The 19,613-nt window shown below is 40.2% G+C and overlaps 1 protein-coding gene across 1 annotated transcript in view; it reads left to right on the top strand.

Moving 5' to 3' along the window:
• The window catches only part of fgf22 (fibroblast growth factor 22), a 29,264-nt gene extending 10,585 nt beyond the window's left edge, over positions 1-18,679 (top strand). Inside the window, exons 2-3 of the mRNA XM_026159262.1 lie at positions 15,178-15,281; positions 16,735-18,679. Coding sequence (XP_026015047.1) covers positions 15,178-15,281; positions 16,735-16,929 — 299 coding nt within the window. The 3' untranslated portion in view covers positions 16,930-18,679. The remainder of the gene's footprint in view (positions 1-15,177; positions 15,282-16,734) is intronic.
• Positions 18,680-19,613: the final 934 nt, after the last annotated feature.

Genomic DNA, 19,613 nt, shown 5'->3' with positions numbered 1-19,613 from the left:
TAGCTCAGGGTTTTTATTTATTTTGTTGAAGAAACTTTTTCACTCAAATTCAAAGGTTAAATCTATTTGAAAGTGACTGCCGCTGCTTGGTTGGTTCCACTATCAGTGATCTTTATATATCTTTTTTCACCAGAGCATCCTAAAGATGAGGGTAGAAACCAGCAAAAACAATGTCTTTCCCTGAGTATGCTTACACCCACTGAATCCAATCTGAACAACCAACCATATAAGACACAGATGCAATTCACCTGCTTAGTGTTATTTATTAAGTAGCAGGGTAGATGACCTCAGTTTAACGTGGATCCCGCCATCCCTGCTGCGCTCCTGGGGTATCTTAAAGTTCAGGAAAATTCAGAAGCTGTGAGTCACAAACCTCTGGCAGATCAGCTCATAACTATCTGTGAAGCCTTTGATAGTCTGCCGTCCGCTTGTTACGGATGTGATGCATGATTTGGAGGCAGTTTGCTCTCCCTGGTCTCCCTCCCTGATTAAAGAGAATGCCTCCTGGTCGGAGATTACAGCCACTTGGTACCACACAGGCACAGACGAACAGGAGTGGTGCACACTGTGGGCTTCGTTAACCTTTTTCACCTCTCCAATCCCTCAGTTTGACTACAGCAGGCCTCCACCCCCACTAACCTAAACCTTCCCAGTCGTCCTCTAGTATACCCTCTTCTGGATAGCTTGCCTCCCCATCTGCTCTTATAAATTTAGGGTTTGGTAGGGTCTGATTCGGCATCCTGGGGGTCCCTAATGAACTGATTGAAGTTCCATTACATACAATCAAAGCTTTGCTTGGCCAAGGAAGCTTGTGTTCAGTGATATAACAACCATGGATGACATGCTGACAGAACCTCTAGACACACTAATGACTCGGAAGTATGTGGTAAAGAAGAGCCCAGTGTTTTATTAAGAGTAGAAGCAATGTTTATGAGGAGTGAAATTGTTCACATGCACACACATACAGCTGCCTCCCGTGACACACGCACAACGTATCCAGATGTGGATGGTGATTTTGGAGTATTGGGTCAGTCTGTCTGGGGATAAATCAGACAGGCTAATCTGTCCTGTGAGGGGATGGAGGGTAATTGGTCACATTTGACCCCCCAACCTTGCGGACTGTGGGAACGCAGGCTTTATCTACCAGCGGTAATTGGCTAATGAAACACTTCCGCAGCTCTTCCACTAGATTGTCATCCACCGGTTGGGATAGGGTGAGGCATATGTGTGTATGTGTATGTGAGTGTGGCCGGCAAAAGAGGCCAAAAGGCATGTATGTGTGGGTGAGAGTGTGTGTCTGTGTGTAGTCTAGAGAAAATGGCAGGATGCGGAACTCCCTTTGGCCATCTCTACAACTTTATCAACAGAATCAGTCTCACGACGCCTGCAGCATACTGATACATTGACAGACCACACATTAATGGTTGTGTGGTTGCCATTACAAGTTAAATTTAGTTTTCAAGTGGAAATAGTTAATGTTATTCAAATTCAATTTCAACTGATGCCAGGTCTTTTTGTAATGCACATACCAATTTGTGTTTGCAGCATACAGGTTATATCCTTTCTACCACAGTAGATAAGGTGAGTATCAACTAACCCACCGTGGTTCAAGTCATGTAGATTTTGCGTTTTGTAGTCATTTTGTGTGATCATTTATCTGGGCAAACTCATGCCCACATCAATTTAAAGATGGGAAACTCAACAGGGAGAGAGTGAGATGTGGGGGTAGAGGGTACTAAGAAAAAAAAGGCTAAAGTTACGGTCGTGAGACAATGTCTCTGAGGTCCCATCAAGTGAGCCATTCATAGATGCAGGTCTACCAGTTTGTGGAGCCAAGGAGACACTCCGATAGAGTGGGGCCCAGGGTGGCCTTGTCTTTTTGTCCCAAGCTGACCCCTGCACTCCTGCTTGGCCTCTACGCCCCTCACCTGGCCTGTCCCAGCGCACTGGTAAGAAGATACCTGTAATTTGCTCTAATGGCCTTTGAAAGACCTGACTAGGCTAATCCCTGGAGTACTTCTCCTAGCACAACCGTATGAAAAGGTGGGGGTAACTGGGCCGAGTGTGAGTCCTGAAAGAGGACCGGTCTCTGGATTGTGTGTGAGAGAATGTCACCCCTTGCGGCCGGGGCTGGGGCAGAGGGAGTGTGGGAGTCAGCTTTCAGCAGATCACCACCATGCGGCTTGTTCACAGGCTCCGAAAACCTGCGCACTGGCTTGCACAGAGGTAGATCGGCTCGGCTTTACACCTCCCTCAGTAGCCAGTGTGACAGGGAGGTAGAGTGGCCTGAAAACCTGCCTGAACACAACAACATCAGGTTATACACAACTTTGAAAGACTGCACTTCAAATAATTTTGGAATTTTCTCTGTAACCTGCTCTAATGTTTGTCGTCGTGGATGAAATCAGCAAAATTAGCAATATACACAAACTGATTCATTTATTGCTGCAGGGCTGTGAAAAGCTAAGAAAAAAGCAATAACAATAATAATAATGATAATAAGAATAATAGGAATAGAAGTTCAATTCAATTCAATTTTATTTATATAGTGCCAAATCGCAACAACAGTCACCTCAAGGCGCTTTATATTGCACAGTAGATCGTACAATAATAGATACAGAGAAAAACCCAACAATCACATGACCCCCTATGAGCAAGCACTTTGACGACAGTGGGAAGGAAAAACTCCCTTTTAACAGGAAGAAACCTCCAGCAGAACCAGGCTCAGGGAGGGGCGGGGCCATCTGCTGCGACCGGTTGGGGTGAGACAAGGAAGAGAGGATGAAAGACATGCTGTGGAAGAGAGACAGAGATTAATAACAGATATGATTCAATGCAGAGAAGTATATTAACACACAGTGAGTGAGAAAGGTGACTGGAAAAGAAAAAACTCAATGCATCATGGGAATCCCCCGGCAGCCTACGTCTATTGCAGCATAACTAAGGGAGGATTCAGGGTCACCTGGTCCAGCCCTAACTATATGCTTTAGCAAAAAGGAAAGTTTTAAGCCTAATCTTAAAAGTAGAGATAGTGTCTGTCTCCTGAATCCAAACTGGAAGCTGGTTCCACAGAAGAGGGGCCTGAAAACTGAAGGCTCTGCCTCCCATTCTACTGTTAAATACTCTAAGAACAACAAGTAGGGCTGCAGTGCGAGAGCGAAGTGCTCTAATAGGGTGATATGGTACTACAAGGTCATAAAGATAAGATGGGGCCTGATTATTTAAGACCTTGTATGTGAGGAGCAGGATTTTGAATTCAATTCTGGATTTAACAGGAAGCCAATGAAGGGAAGCCAAAACAGGAGAAATATGCTCTCTCTTTCTAGTCTCTGTCAGGACTCTTGCTGCAGCATTTTGGATTAACTGAAGGCATTTCAGGGAGTTTTTAGGACTTCCTGATAATAATGAATTGCAGTCGTCCAGCCTGGAAGTAATAAATGCATGAACTAGTTTTTCAGCGTCACTCTGAGACAGGATATTTCTAATTTTAGAGATGTTGCACAAATGGAAGAAAGCAGTCTTACATATTTGTTTAATATGTGCGTTGAAGGACATGTCCTGGTCAAAAATGACTCCAAGGTTCCTCACAGCATTACTGGAAGCCAAGGTAATGCCATCCAGAGTAAGAATCTGGTTAGATACCATATTTCTAAGATTTTCAGGGCCGAGTACAATAACCTCAGTTTTATCTGAATTAAGAAGCAGAAAGTTAGCGGCCATCCAGGTCTTTATGTCTTTAAGACATTCCTGCAGTTTAACTAATTGGTGTGTGTTATCTGGCTTCATGGACAGATAGAGCTGGGTGTCATCAGCATAGCAGTGAAAATGTCTTCTAATGATGCTGCCTAGGGGAAGCATGTATAGCGTAAACAGAATTGGTCCTAGCACTGAACCCTGTGGAACACCATAATTGACCTTAGTGTGTGAAGAGGACTCTCCATTTACATGCACAAATTGGATAGAAATGATATAAACCACTGCAGTGCAGTACCTGTAATACCTACAACGTGCTCTAATCTCGCTAAGAGAATATTATGGTCGACGGTATCAAACGCTGCACTAAGGTCTAGCAGGACAAGCACAGAGATGAGTCCACTGTCAGAGGCCATAAGAAGATCATTTCTAACCTTAATTAAAGCTGTTTCTGTGCTGTGATGAGCTCTGAAACCTGACTGAAACTCTTCAAATAAACCATTCCTCTGCAGATGATCTGTTAGCTGTTTGACAACTACTCTTTCAAGGATTTTTGATATGAAAGGAAGGTTGGAGATTGGCCAATAATTAGCTAAGACTGCTGGGTCTAGAGATGCTTTTTGAGTAAAGGTTTAACTACAGCCAGCTTGAAGGCCTGTGGTACATAGCCGATTATTAGAGATAGGTTGATCATATTTAAGATTGAAGCATTAATTAATGGCAGGACTTCTTTGAGCAGTTTTGTAGGAATGGGGTCTAAAAGACACGTTGATGGTTTGGAGGAAGCAATTATTGAAGTTAACTGAGAAAGATCAATTGGAAAAAAAGAGTCTAAATGAACATCAATGGTACTAAGAGTAGCTGTAGATAATATTACATCTGTGGGGTGATTATTGGTAATTTTTTCTCTAATGATTAAAATTTTATTTGTGAAGAAGTTCATGAAGTCATTACTAGCTAACATTAAAGGCATGGTTGGCTCAACAGTGCTGATCCATTTAAACGAACATAATCATCCGGCTGCAACCAGGTTTCTGTAAGGCAAAGTAAATCGATTTGTCGATCAATTATTAAGTCATGTACTAACAGAGACTTGGAGGAGAGAGACCTAATATTTAATAATCCACATTTCACTGTTTTACTCTTTGGTTCAGATGTGGATACTGTATTGTTCTTAGCAGTAGTAGTAGTAGTAGAAAAATCACGGCTGAAAATAAGATCCAGGCACTGAATATGGACTGAAATTTTTTTTAAAAGACAGAATCTTATCAGTCTCATCTTAACCCTCATCTCTCCTGAGAGTTTAATGGAATTTGGGAAAGCAAGTGATACATGGGCAGGGAAGAGCAACCCTCTGCAAGTCTTTTCTCTCCTTTCTTCCTGTTCTTTCTATCCACCGTCCTTTTTCTTTCTTTTGACAGGATGGGCCACATACAAGGGAATGTATTTGGACAGAAAGCACACATGCAAACCAGTTTCGCTGTGTCCTACTTCCCTGAGTTAGTGGCCTTTGTATACAGTTATATTTAAATGACAGCACACATGCATACGTGTGTGCTGAGTAATTAAGAGACTGACAGCATGTTTACGTCTGCAGAAGTTCAAGTGCGTAAGAAAAAGGGTGCAAACGTAACCCTGTTTCTTATTTCCTTTGCTGTTATCTTAGTTGTGTATTTTTTTCAATTTGGTTTGATCAAAGCCTTCATGACTTCATCTGACTGAATTCAAAGCTAAACTAAGCAAGAGAAACACTGTTCAGGCTTCCAGACAGTCTGAGCTCATTCAAGGAACAGAATCAGATCTCAGGCCAAGGTTTTCAGCATACTGGATGCGCTTCTTTGACTAACATGTGGTGGATGATATGACTGAGGGTTGGCTAATTCATCTACTCAGTATGTTAGAGATTTTTTTTAGGGTTTTTATTTACTTTCTAGCCCTTGTCGGGGGGAAAAAACACTAAAAACCTACAAACTCAGTGTTTGTGTGTCACTGCCTTTCATGTTTACTGTGCGTGCGAATAGCCCAACCCCACTCGGCTTAGCTCAGGGCAGACATATCTTATAGCTGCCGGTAAAAGGATGAAATAAATCATCCCAACCCTGTAAGAGTTAATAGGTATGATGCATGTCCGGAGACCCATTGCAAAGGGGCCAGCAAGGAGGGAGAGGAAGACCTAGTCAGGGAAATAACTAGAATGAAACAGCAAAACCACAAAGGACAGTGAAAATCAGGCTGACTATTTAAAGACATTGAGAAAAGGTGTGACAGTGATACTTTCATATACAACACACACAATATCCATAAATCCTGAAACAGCAGTCTCAGAGAGGCAGCTCCTTTTAAAGAGACTGTAAATTTTCTATTGCTGTCCAGAACTGGTTGGTCTATTAAGCCACAGCGGGATTGCATCATTTGTATTTTAAACCTGATCACCCTCATTCAAACAAAAATAAATGTCACCATGATGAAACATAGTCAACACTGACTCAACTAAAGGTGTGTATGTATTAATGAAAATGAATATAAAGTTCCACTGGATTAAATGCCCCCAGAAATGAGGTCAGCTGACTTCCTAAATATACAGAATGACCACATTTTCCATCGCTGGGAGTTTCTTCTTGCCTTATGGCATGGCTGTAAGATGACAGCGCTAGGATTGTGAAAGAACGCTTCAAATGGATTGGCCAGCACAGATTCCAGACTTTAATATCACTGAGAATATGGGGATGTGCTGGAGAAGAGGTTAGTGGTCTGACTATCCAGGTCATCATTACATGGATGTTGCATGAGCCTATTGAAATAAGCATAGCATAGCATTTAACTGTGAGGCTTTCTTTTTGGGCATTGTAATAAGAATAAGAATAATAGTACCCATTATAGTAGTTAAAAACATGAGATTATTATGTTACTTAAAGCAGGAGATAGCAATTATTATGGCATATAACTCACAGAACTATGACCAAGAGTGCTACAGGAGTTTCAGACAACACATCAATGACATTACAATGTTAATTAACGCATATTTTTCCTTGGATATCTGTTGATAATGTTTGGATTTCAGGAATTTTGAACATAAAGCAACTGTGAAATACACACATGAACATTTATCTTTTTCTTTTTGCTCTTTTGTTTCTCCTTGGAGGAATCGTTTGTTTGAAGTTTCACTGGATTTCATACAAATCTGTGTTGTTGCCATTTGGTGGCAAAAAATACACTGAATCAAAGTTGTGTGATGGGCAGATGATGAATAATTAAACCTCATAAACTCACATGAAGCTGATGAAAGCTTTGTAAGCTCTTTATTTAAATGTAAATATTGTTAGTAATTCACTTCACATCATATTAAAGCATTGTTTATAGCCACTTTAACATTATTACTACTGGCTTGTGCTATAATTGACCCACAATATAATTCCATTACTTTTAAAAAATACAGTCTATTGTGGACAAAGAAGCACATAGCTGATTGTATTTACTTCACTTTGGAGATAACTGTAATACTCGTCATCCTGAGGAGGACCGGGTTAAGTGGCTTAGCGCAGCGCACTGGACAAAGAAAGCAAACTGGTTGTCCTTGAGAATGCACTCTGTGAGTGGTTTCCAGATGTAGAAGTAGGCATGTTAATCTGTAAGCATGTGATTAATATTGGAAACCAAGAAGGAAAAAAACCCTTTGCCACATGAAAACAAGGACTACCTTGGAATGGAAGACAATCCGGCAACTGAGAAACGTGATGAAATTGTCCCAATTCCACAATTTGGTTGATAAAGTAAAATTCACTGGAAGAAACCTTAAGTCACAGTTCATGTTTAATATATTTGGCTTAGTGTGCTTGAACGCAGGTTTTCAGCTTGTGCTTCACCCCCATCTAGAGATCCCAGAGTCTCGGTCTGCAGGCTGAAATAGACGTAAATGACTAAGCGAATGTCAAGTCAACCTTCAAAGTTATGTGGTTATTCAGAGAAATTAGTTTAACTAAACCATACCTTAGACATAACATACTGATAATCTGAAGTCTCCTTTGAAAGGGATTGGTATACATATTCATATTGCAAACCATTTAAAACCAACTGCTCACTATAAATATTTTTTTTCTTATCTCTGCAGCCCTGTCAAAATCTACAAATAAAATAGAAGATCAGCTATCATAGTAGCTTCTCATTGCAATGAGATCATCACTGCACTGGTATCACTTGTGTTCCAGCAGTGATATCAGACTTCTAATATATGAGCCTTATAAATAGACTGTCCTTCCCCTACCGATCAATACGATCGATAGGAAGTGTTTAAATTTCAGAAGCTAGCAAGCTATTGTTTGCCTCTTTACTATTTGATTACACTGCTTTAGCAATGCTATTTGGTCATATAATCAGTCTTTGCATATAATTATTGGGGTTGTCTTGTCAAGATATCAGCTTTGACCTCTGGTCTATTATTTCCCATTACTTATTAAATGAATGAGAAATATGGAATTGTGGCCTGAGTTTGTTTGGTTTCCTTCACATTGCAGGTAATGTTGGCCCAAAGTGCATTAGATTTCAGGTTAAACTGTTCCCTTTATTTATACAGTTAAAAGAGCTAACATGCAGAGAAGAGAAAGTTTCCCATCTGAACCATGAGCCATGAACCATGCATGTTTTGTCATGCACCATTACCATTGGAATAATCACAAGTCTGTTCTAATTACAGCTTTTTCAGGAAGATGACATATAAACCAATCCAATGGTTTGTAGCACAATTATATGACTATGTTTGTTAAATTTAAGCCACCTTATCAGAACTGTTATCACCAACACAGATTTTGCGTGTCTTTTGTCTTTTTCTTGACATAATGAACTCCACAAAACGAGATAAAGATGCATACTTTGGAACAGGATATTCCTGTTAGCATTCATGGTGTCATGCTCAGTTGACTACATGAAAAGTGATTAAGTGATGAATGAATAAAAAGGCCTCAAAAGAGCAGTTCATATTGTGTCTAATTTGAGTTTCAAAAATAGCTGGATAAAGCCATCAAAGAGGCATTCTGGATTTACTATAAACGAAAGGTTTGATTTTGTTCCACGCATAATAAATGTGCAAATTTCACCCTGAGTTATTTGTGTTTATTTACATTTTTTTTCCATCTTTTTTTCCGATGGTGTCCAAAAACCCAAGGTTACTTAAAATTGCTGGAGCATATTTGTATTTTGGCAGGTGCATGTTAAATATTTAAATCTGGGATTAGCCAAGCAAAACTTTGCTTACCGAGAAGACCCTCCAAATTATTTACTGTACATTCAGGCCTCAACGTGCAAGTTTCCATATCACTGCACCTGTCAAGGCCTCCACTAGAAAGCTGGTTCTCATGGTAATCTCTCAAGGTGTTTAAAGGAATAGTGAGTGATGTAGCCTTTGTCTGTGCCGATACACACAGACGGCTGCTTTGCCCAGTACCAGACCCTTTGAGGGGGTCATGGCAGATCAAAGGTGCTGGTCACAGCCATTAGGCCTGGCAGCCCGAACCCGACATGAAAAGCTTGTTTTGAAAAGAAGGGCAGAAGGAAAAAAACAACAGGGCCCTCTTCGTTTAAAAAGCAAGCAAACTGTGAAATAATTGAAAAGGTATGTCAATCAAGACCAGGAGCACAGCGGGAACTCCAAGATTCCCAGGCTCTGCTCTGGTCGAGCACTGAGCCATGGAGGGCGGCTCAAGGGGGCAACCCAAGAAATTAAAGACCTGGGAAAAGGAACAAAAAGAAGACAGGAGGAAAGGAGTAGAAAAATATCTTTTTTTGCTCCGTCTTTCACTCTTTTCTACTCTAAATTTGTGATGGAAGGAACTATTTTGCCACAGTTTGCATAGCCCTATTCAAAATGCTCGGTCATTAATAAGATCTTGTCTAGCTCTTCACCTCTCAGGTGAGTAACAAAGACTTGTAGGGGAGTAGGGTGGAGGGGCTCAGGAGGCTTCTGCCCCCACCACCATCTCATAACCAGCACCTTCATCCTGTACTCCCTCCTTCCTCTTCCCCCATACCATGAGTCTGACAAAAGGGAACGCTGTGAGTGTCTCTCTCTTTCCTTTCTGCTTTTTTTCCAAGGTCAGAGAAGGCTTGAATGATCTGACGATGGGCTAACGTCCAAAAAATGGGGGACGGAAAGAAAAGAAAGAGTAAAAAGAGACTGAGTTAAAGACTTTTTCTATGCTTTTAAAAAAAACCCATGGAGAAGAAGTAAATGGCAAGTCCACAGTTGACTAGACATGTATAGTGCAGGATTTGCTTGTAATGGCAGCTTGAGCTTATTGACAGTCCCAGCCAAAACATGTCAAAGGTTAAGAGATCGTGCCAGTTGCAAGTGGGAAGCCAAAAGTGCCTTTTTCATGAGCTCAATGGGGCCATCAGTTGATACTTGTTTAGCAGAACGAGGCGAAGAAGTGACCTTCAGTTTCCAGTGCAACTCACTGACAAAGAGTTAATTTGTCTTCATTGTGTTTCTCCCTCTTCCATCAAACTGGGATTTTGTTCGACATTTGAAGCAGATTTTTGAATAAGAAATTACTCACAACTATATATATTTATATATATCATTATCTCAAAGTGTAGTGATCAATCAAAACAAGTTTTATGAAGTACTGAATCACTGCCTTACTGAATTTCAAAATGTTAGACACATCCAGAAACAGGGGCAATTTGTCAAACGGAATTTAATCTGATTTGCAGAGGCCATATCCTCATGACTATCTAATTTTAGCAAACTGACTTCAATCAATACAACAGTTACAGATAAAAACGCGTAGTGCCTGTAAACCTATGTCAACATTATTCTTTCTGTGAGCGTAGAGCACTCCACCAAACTGACCTTTGGATTTCAGCAGTTAGAATAAGCTCTCTAATAGCTTGAAATACCTCACTCTGGTTTCTCAGGCTTTGAACACAATGGAGTGACTTTTCAAAGGGGGGACTGTGAGTTATATGGATCTAACTGGTCTTTATAGATGTGTGGTCAAGCGTCCAGAGCCCAAGTGATTCTTCTAGACAATGTGAAATCCCCATTCCATATCCTCAGATCTTTTGTGTCTACCGGCTACAACAATGAGTACGAATAAACTGAATAAAGTGTAGCGCATGAGACCTGGAGTAGGCCAGGAGAATATTTAAGGTGTTCCTTAATAAATTCCTTCTAGAGAACGCCCAAACCCATTGCAAGATCTATTAAAATAAGAAAAAAATACAATGAGTTCTTCAATATATATAGTTTCTTTTTTATGTCCCAACATTAAAATTCAATTTAACTTTATTTCTATAGCGGCAAATTGCCCCAAGGCCCTTTATAATTATGCTCCTTACCCATATTTGCTTTAAACCTGATATGTTAAACCTGAGCAAACGTAGCTCTTTACATTCAGGTCCCTGCATTGTCTCCGACGTGACAAACATGCTTCCATCACACCTACTGTGCCTGGAACTCAAGCCAGCAAATAACGACAATTACTGCTGGCACCACTTTCAGGCACCAACGGTTTTCACTAATCCCCCATAAACCCTTGCAGTGCAACAATCACCAGCAGAGGCTCAGCTAATTGCTGATGAGTCCCTTGCACGCTCCAGGTGCCACCATAGCACACCCGGTGTTTGTAAACAGCACTCATAAAAAGGAGGCTACCATCAAAGTGGCAATGTTTTCTTGGAGGATCAGAGACAATGAGGAATGATGCGGGTACAGCTGGGCAGCTGATACCTGGATGGACTCCTTGCCTACAGCTTTGCACGAGCAGAGAGAGGGTTTAATTTATGTGTTCCAGTCAGAGAAGAAAAACACTCAACAGGGGTTTGTGTACTTTACCCCCCCCCCCCCCCCTTTTTTTTTTTTTTTTTTTTTTACTCTGTACTTCTTTGTATCACCTCATATAGACTATGACTTCACTTGGTAAACATGACTAGTGATGTTCAGGGCAAAAAATCCCTGATGTCAGATATTTCTGTGCAATACAAATACAGGCCATTTACCATTTCTGTGCTTAAAGTTTTTACAGCTCTGCAGATGTTCTGTGTTAGAGCAGCAACATTAGTCTGATGGCACTGATAGCCGCCTGGGGGCATAATCTATATGCAATTTTGTATTGTGCTGTCATTTGTATATGATTACCCAGAGATGCTATCATTTTGTCTTTAATACTGAAATGCACAAATGTGCACAGACAGAAAGATTTTGGTTACTATCAATGGTGAGCGTTGGGGTGCCTCTGTACTGACCTCCTTAGTACAAATTGGAGCCAAAAATTTCAAATTTGGATACTTCACTCCAACATTCCTATTGGAACTGAATTTCAGTCAGGTTCTTGGGTAATTTGGCGTACCTCAGCTTTTTCCCCAAGAATGACTTCTTGACAGACATCTTCCACTGAGACCATTTCTGATGAAGCTTCAGTAAACAGTAGATGGATCAACTGAAGAGCCAGATGCATCTCTTAGGCCATATCTCAGGTCTTTGCTAGATTTTTTTTCCTGTTTCATAAGTACGTGACTTTCAGATACAGTTCATCTGATAGTTTTATAAGGCCTAACATTCATGTATTGTCCTCAATTTGTTTTTTATTTTTTATTAGTCTAGTTTCCTCAAATCTTTTAAAAATGTGATGCACACCATGGTGAAATGTATCAAGTTTTAGACTAATAGCTGTTTAGCAAAACTCGTTGGCGCAAAAAATACTATTTTATGTCTGTCAAACTGTAAATACAAATACAGAAATGAGAACAAATAATGTTTTTGACAGGCTCCTAGTAACAGAGTGGCTAAAGATATCAGTTACAAACGGTTCTTTGCTAAGTTGTCAATTATGTATAGACAAAACACTGGCTCATCCCTTGAATATGGAGCCTTTTTTAATGTTTGAAATATTCATAGGCCAGTGTTAGGTAGATTAATGAATAAAATAATTCCCATGAAAATGGTCAAATACGAGGACTGTATGAAAATGAGTGAAAAAGCAGTGAACAAAATTGAAAGACTCTTAGAAAGCATGGAGAACTATTAAACAAGACGATTAGTCTTGGGTTCGCTCACCTCCTTGAGAAAAAATTGGCTTCTTGGAAACAAAATATAATAAAATTATAGGTGGCTCAAGAATTTTTCCTATTAGTTTATGTTTAGAAAGAAGTATAGTTCCATTATTAGTGAACAATTTAGGTAGAGGTATACTAAGCAGGAACCAAAGGTCTGAAAAATCAAGGAGATGCATTATTATTATTATTATTTATACAACTCATATTATTCAGTCTAAATGTTAAGATTAGCATTTGCACTTAGTATCTGAACCGTCCTGTACAAATAACTGCACAAATAAACAGACTTTAAAAACACACTACAGTGCAGCACCTGCAAAGCCACTGTTATTCTGTTATTTGCATTTCTTTTTCATCAGAACTATTCAGGAACTTTGTTCGGTCACTGCCCTGTACAAGACTTGTGGTTCTACCAAAACAGAAGAGGATTGGTCAGTTGGGAGACCTGTGGCCCAACGCTGCTTTTATGACTCATCACCATCACTCATTTCCTACCAGCTTGCCTCATGCAGAACTTCAGCACCTTGATCTAGTGTTGTGTATACCCACTTCTGTCCAAAGCTAAGAAATCTTTCTTTTTCTTACAAATATCCAACTGTGGCCTTTTAGCAACAGAAAAGAAAGCATCTTTTCTGCTTCTCTGGTTTACAAGGCATAAGAAAAAAGGATTTGCACCCAACAAACCAAGACATCAAAGTGCTTTTGAGATTATTTGCAGGTAAAGTAAGGAAGAAAAATCAAAAGAAGCATTAATCTCTATTAATTAGCTCATATTAAGGATGCTGTGGTAAGACAGGACATCTCTAAAAACAACTAGGTAGAAACCTTCACCTTGGAGGTTTTCGCAGGGTGACATAAGTTACCACCAGAGACAGTAAACAACAGCAGCATGACCAAAGCATGATTGTGAGGGCTGCTTCTGGAGAGTTGCATGGATGCAATTCGGCAGGATGATTATGTTCACATTTAAGTATGACTGATAGTAGGGCTGCAATGATTCATCAAGTAATTCAAATAACTCAATCATAAAAAATCTTTTACATAAATGTTTTGCTTTGATGCTTTGTTTAACGAACCTGCTCTGTAGCACTCAGTCATCACCATATGTTTCACCCGTATGTTTGTTTTCCCAACATATGGGTGAAACATTGCTTAATTAAACTTCTATGAAAATATAATTATAACCAAATTCAAATTCAAATTTTATTTGTCACATACACAGTCATACACAGTACGATATGCAGTGAAATGCTTAGACAACTGCTCGTGACCTAAAGAAAAGAAGACTATGAATAGGATAGGAAATAAATATGAAAATTAAAATGAAGGGTAAATTTAACTAGGAAGGAATAAAATAAAATCTAAAAATTAAAGTTAAAAATAAAATAACTGCACAACAAAATACACAATACACAAATACACAGTATAGAAATATATAAGAATATATGAAGAAATATAGAACAATAACAGCAGCTGTACAAGTACTAAATGGTAATGAAGAAATATAATGTCCAGGGTTGTGCAATCCACATGTGTAAGTGACTGGTGCAGTGCAAATATGCTTAAAGTGATTTGTTTAAGTGACTTGTGATAAAGTGATTCGATTTGATGACCACACAGTGTAGTTGTGCAGTGGCCACTAGTGTAAACAAATGTCCAGAATGTTCAGTGTGTGTGTAAGAACCATATGTGTGGGTCAGTACTGTGTGGTGGTGTGATTGAGAGACCGTATCGCCTGCGGGAAGAAGCTCCTCCTCAGTCTCTGTGTTGGTCTTCAGGGAGCGGAATCGCTTTCCTGACCTCAACAGAGAGAACAGTCTGTTGTTGGGATGGCTGAGGTCCTTCACGATCTTCCTGGCCTTGGTCCAGCACCGCCTGCTGTAGACTGAGTGCAGGTCAGGGAGCTCGAAGCGGATGGTGCGCTCAGCCGATCGCACAACCCTCTGTAGAGCTCGTCTGTCCTGCATGGTGCTGTTCCTGAACCAGGTTGAGATGTTTCCCGTCAGGATGCTCTCTATGGTGCACGAGTAAAAGTTCCTGAGCACCTTGGAGGGCAGTCGGAAGTCTCTCAAGCGTCTGAGGTGATCTGATAGGATTGCAATTTTTTGTGAGACTCTTGTACATGTCCTGCCTGTATGTGAGCTTTTTGTCCTGGACTCTGAAATCCATGTGTTGTAGATTGGCTATAATCTAATCTTTTATAAACCCCCATCTCCCTCTGGATGCAGTTAATAGTTTAATATTACTAATTTTTTTCCTTTTCCTTTTAAACATATATTTTGAAATGAAACCTTTATGAGTGTCCTGGACTCTCTCTCCTCAGAGCATATGGCCGTCTGATAAACTAATCACTAATGATAGAATGACTTTTGATGGAAGAAGTTCCCAAATCTGGATCTTTCTAACCTTGCCCCTTGTTCTCCTTTTATTTTCCAGGCTTGATGGAAATCCGATCTGTCAGTGTGGGAGTTGTTGCCATCAAATCTGTCAGCACCGGGCTGTACTTAGCTATGTCCAAGAAAGGCACGCTCTTTGGATCGGTGCGTATACAACCTGGCAACATTTTTCTGGAGGTCAAGACTTCTGGACAGGGAAGGAAAGTTGTTGGGGTTGCAGGATATATATGAGTCCCAAATGAATGCCACCCTATGTTTGATGTTCCCGAAGAGAGGGAAAATCTGAGAAATCTTCTGATGGAAAGTTCAGAGAGATGTCAGACTGTTATAATCAATCATGGCTGTACACCTGCACCTTGTCTGACTATACAGAAGCTTGAGCTGGCTTGCTCCACCATCAAAACAGACAGCAGAAAAAAGAAACCTAAGCAGCAATGACAAATAGCCAGCTGGGTTCATGTAAGTCCTTGCGTGCCATCTGCCAATTGTTGTTTTGTAAAGCAGCTTTCAAAAGTAATCACCACTCATTGTTAAACTCAAGCACAGTTCAGAACTGAGGTGTGTGGTGTCTAGCTCGTGTACTTAAAGCTTGAAGACGAAAACATCAGGGATGAGTGATAAGACAAGTGCCTCCGACCATCTAACACACAAAATAGGACATAAATAGACCCGATGGAGGACTTTACAAAATGGCAGATGAATCACGGCATGCTCACTTTATCCCGATGCTATCACAGAGAAGGCCTCGTTACAGGAGCCTGATAACAATCTGGAAAAGGGAATGCAGCAGAGCCTCTTGTAACTGCAACATCTTTTGAGACCCTTACTGATAAGAAGCTGTAACCACCCGTGGAAAAGTGGCTTTGCTGAAGGTTGAATTTTTAAGTGCCTTTAAGAAAAAAAACTTTGTTTTATTGTTATAATGTGATTAATTTGAGAACACTCAAGGTTCAGTTAACCCAAATCACAAATAAAGACACACACCAGCCACCCGCTTCGTCACAGTCACGTCTTTTCACATTTGTAAGTGTTTTAAGCTCTCATGTCTAAGGTTTCAATTCGACGTAAGCGAACAGAAATGAATATGTCCTTCCAATAATAATGTCCCAGTTAACCAAGATATTTCACAGAACTCACCATCATGTGTCTCTGTCAAAGATCACTTTTTAGAAAATGGTCCCAAAGAAAATGAAAATGTCAGGTGTAAACATATCTCAAATAACCAGAATATTGTTTCTGGAATGCAAAGCCTGTTCCTATCCTCTAAAATAAACTGCACAGAAATGATGGAAAAGATATTTAAGAGGTGAATGTCTTCTAAAGGGTGAGGATTGGGAAATTCTTTTCAAATTTGGGTTAACCGACCATTTAATTCTTACTTCCACTGTCTGAGAAAAACAACCCAGATCACTACAGTGGATAAACTCACTGTATATACTGCAAACACCTGGAAATCTTTTACTACAGCAACTGTCATTAACCTTTGTACACTTGAAAGCTGGCCTTGTACAGAGAAGGAACAGCAGTCAGCTGTTAGCAGTAGGTTAATTGCTCACACCTTCTTTAATGTCTCTTCTCTTTCTTCCTGCAATCACAGGTGAAGTACAACCCGAGCTGCAAGTTTAAAGAACGCATTGAGGAGAACGGCTACAATACATATGCTTCGCTTCGCTGGAAACACAGCGGCAGGCAAATGTTTGTTTCGCTGAATGGGCGCGGTAAACCGAGGCGGGGTCACAAGGCTAGACGTAGACACCCATCTACTCATTTCCTGCCTATGCTCCCCTCGTAGCAGTCCAAGTCTGAACTCTGACCAACAACTGGATGGCTCACCTCCTTCCGAGGACTAGTGTTGATGTGGCTGTGACACAATGTGTATTTTTATTATTCCATCCTCTTGTCACATAAATGTACATTTGCTGAGGTCTGTAACATTTGTAGAGCTAGTATAATATCTACTCTTAAGTTATTTTCTGCATTTTCTAATGATGTTCAGTAATACAGCACAATACAGTAGAACTACGTTACGTTCAGACATCCGTCTTGCCACCAAACCAGCTGTGTTTGTAGCACACATTTGAGGTGAGAGGACAGAAGGGGAGATAGCGAGACAGGGGCTTCCAAATGATAAAATTTGGATTTGTGAAGAAAACACATCACTATTAAAAGAGACCCTTATAAGTCAGTGGGCAGGATCAAATTCTACTATTAAAAACATCTGCACAGTAGCTCTGTTCCAACAGCTTGGCTTCATTTTGCTGTATATTTAGCCTCACAAAAAAGCACATGTGAATTTATCATTACATTGCATCATGTGCAGGTCTACCTGAAAAGACATTTTTTTATGTATTCGCACTGCATCCAGCACTGTTTTCAATGCAGTGTGTGAAATAACATTTTTGTAAGGCTAAGTATGACTACATTTATGCAACAAACCCTGACGAGGATTAGTGGAAGAGAGCTGACGGATGGATATGCAATATTTTTTTAAATAGGGATAAAGTATCATAATGAATGGGTTAATAAACGCAATGAGAAAACTCCAAAGAATCAAAAAAAGGGGGAACCTCTACTCAGCAAAGTCCATGGTACAAATTTTATACATGTTCACTGTTGCTTGGGAAAAAACTGACACCACTAGAAAAAAGATAATGACGTGCAGTTGAATTGTACTGACTCAAACACAACGATAGTTGTACTGTTCTGTGTGTATATGTTGATATATGTCAAGAACACGACAGGAACTAAGCTAACTACTGGGATAACATGCTGGATTTCTTGACATGCCCTTTCAACGTCTGTGCATGCTTCTGTCACTCCGCTTCTCTCATTCAACCTACAGTTAGTAGATTAGAAATCAGATAACAGAGAACTTTAATTTTTAATTTTGGTCTTTAATTCTGTCGTGAAATCGCTGACATCTGCTTTGACTCATTTAACGCTTTCTAGCAGCAGTAGGCAAACACCGCGTTGCATAGCAGCAGCTCCATTAATTTTGTACGCCATAGTAAATGGTTTTTACAATCTGCTTCTTTCAAGTCTTTCTAACGTTTTCTCGACAACAAGGCTAATAGAACATTTAATATATTTAAAACTTTTATACTCTTTAACTGTTTGAAGTTGATGTTTATTGTTATTGTTGACTTTTTTGTTGGATTGTAGTCCTACTGTTTAAAATAAGGGGAAAAAAATAATATTCAGTCCATATTCAGCTCAATTTGTATTACTACTGGATGTTGGTACGTTTGTGATCCATTTATCATAAGCAGTTTTCCACAATAGAAATTAAAAGCCGTGTGTGTATATATATAACAACAGATTCTCAGAACAAACAGTCCCTGGATCCATTTCAGTTGAGTAAAGTAATTTGAGTGCCTTGGTTCATGGTAATCTTCAATAAAGAAAAATGTGGATACGTCAGCAGTCACAGCTCACGTGCTTACAAGCCTTATTTAAATAGTTTTTTTTAGTCATGAAGAGCCACAATGGCATTTTTATCTGCTATGGCGCTGATTGTTAAGAGTTGGTAACATCTCCATCACAGCACTTCGACATAATCCCCCTCTCATCATAATCATGAAGAAACTCACAGCGGGAGAGGCGTTGATGTGGAGGACCTCCCCGTGTCTAATGAAAGCTCTGTGGTTATGAACTATGCAGCCGAGCATCAAGATCATTTACACACAGACGAGACCTTCGGTGGCACAGGAGGCCACTCGGTCTTTTCAGTGAACAGAAAGGAGAGTCGGGCATGAATAGTGGGTGTTTGGGGTGAATAAAGGCCAACCTTTCAGCCTGTCATAATGTGAGATTACTGTGACGGGGTACATGTCTGGTCAGAATGGCGTGAAGTCACACTGTAGTTCAGCTCTGACGGTCTGGGTGCGACGCAGAATATCGGTATGGGGGGTCTGGCGGTACTGTTGCCATGTAAATGTCTTTGTCCTCTGCTGTGCACACCAGAGGTGCACTTATATTTTTGAGAAGTAAATAATATTTGCAATTCTTGCTGATGTGGGTAAAACTTTCACTTAAAAGAACGTTACCTTAACTCTGGAGAGTACTAGATGAACTTTTTACTCCATTTCTAGTCTGTTCTCAGATTATCTAACTCTCTGCTGACATAAAATTTAGAAAGTAAATAAGAGGAGGGTCATGAATGTTAATAAGCTATTGAAGCTTTATTAATATGCTATTATACTTTATAAAGTCCATTCAAAAATAGGGTTGCACAGGACAGAGAAATCCCATTTTCTGACTGATCTCCTGATTGACTCGCTTCTTTGTCAGTGTCCTCCATCTCCTGTGCTCTACCTCTCCTCTTTCTTCCTTAAACCGTCCAAGAATCTCTTTCTCCTTGGCCTGAGGGTGCGACTGGCTGTTGGTGCCAGTTCCACGGACAGCAAATGGGAGCTGTAATTATCATTGCTCCACCACTGTCCTGTCAGTGTGCTCGCCAGCAAAACAAGAGGGGAG

The sequence above is a fragment of the Astatotilapia calliptera genome, chromosome 23, assembly GCF_900246225.1.
Source record: "Astatotilapia calliptera chromosome 23, fAstCal1.2, whole genome shotgun sequence".
In the NCBI taxonomy this organism is placed as follows: Eukaryota; Metazoa; Chordata; class Actinopteri; order Cichliformes; family Cichlidae; genus Astatotilapia; species Astatotilapia calliptera.
The sequence above is the reverse complement of the archived record's forward strand: the minus strand, read 5'-3'. Positions and strand labels throughout refer to the sequence as shown.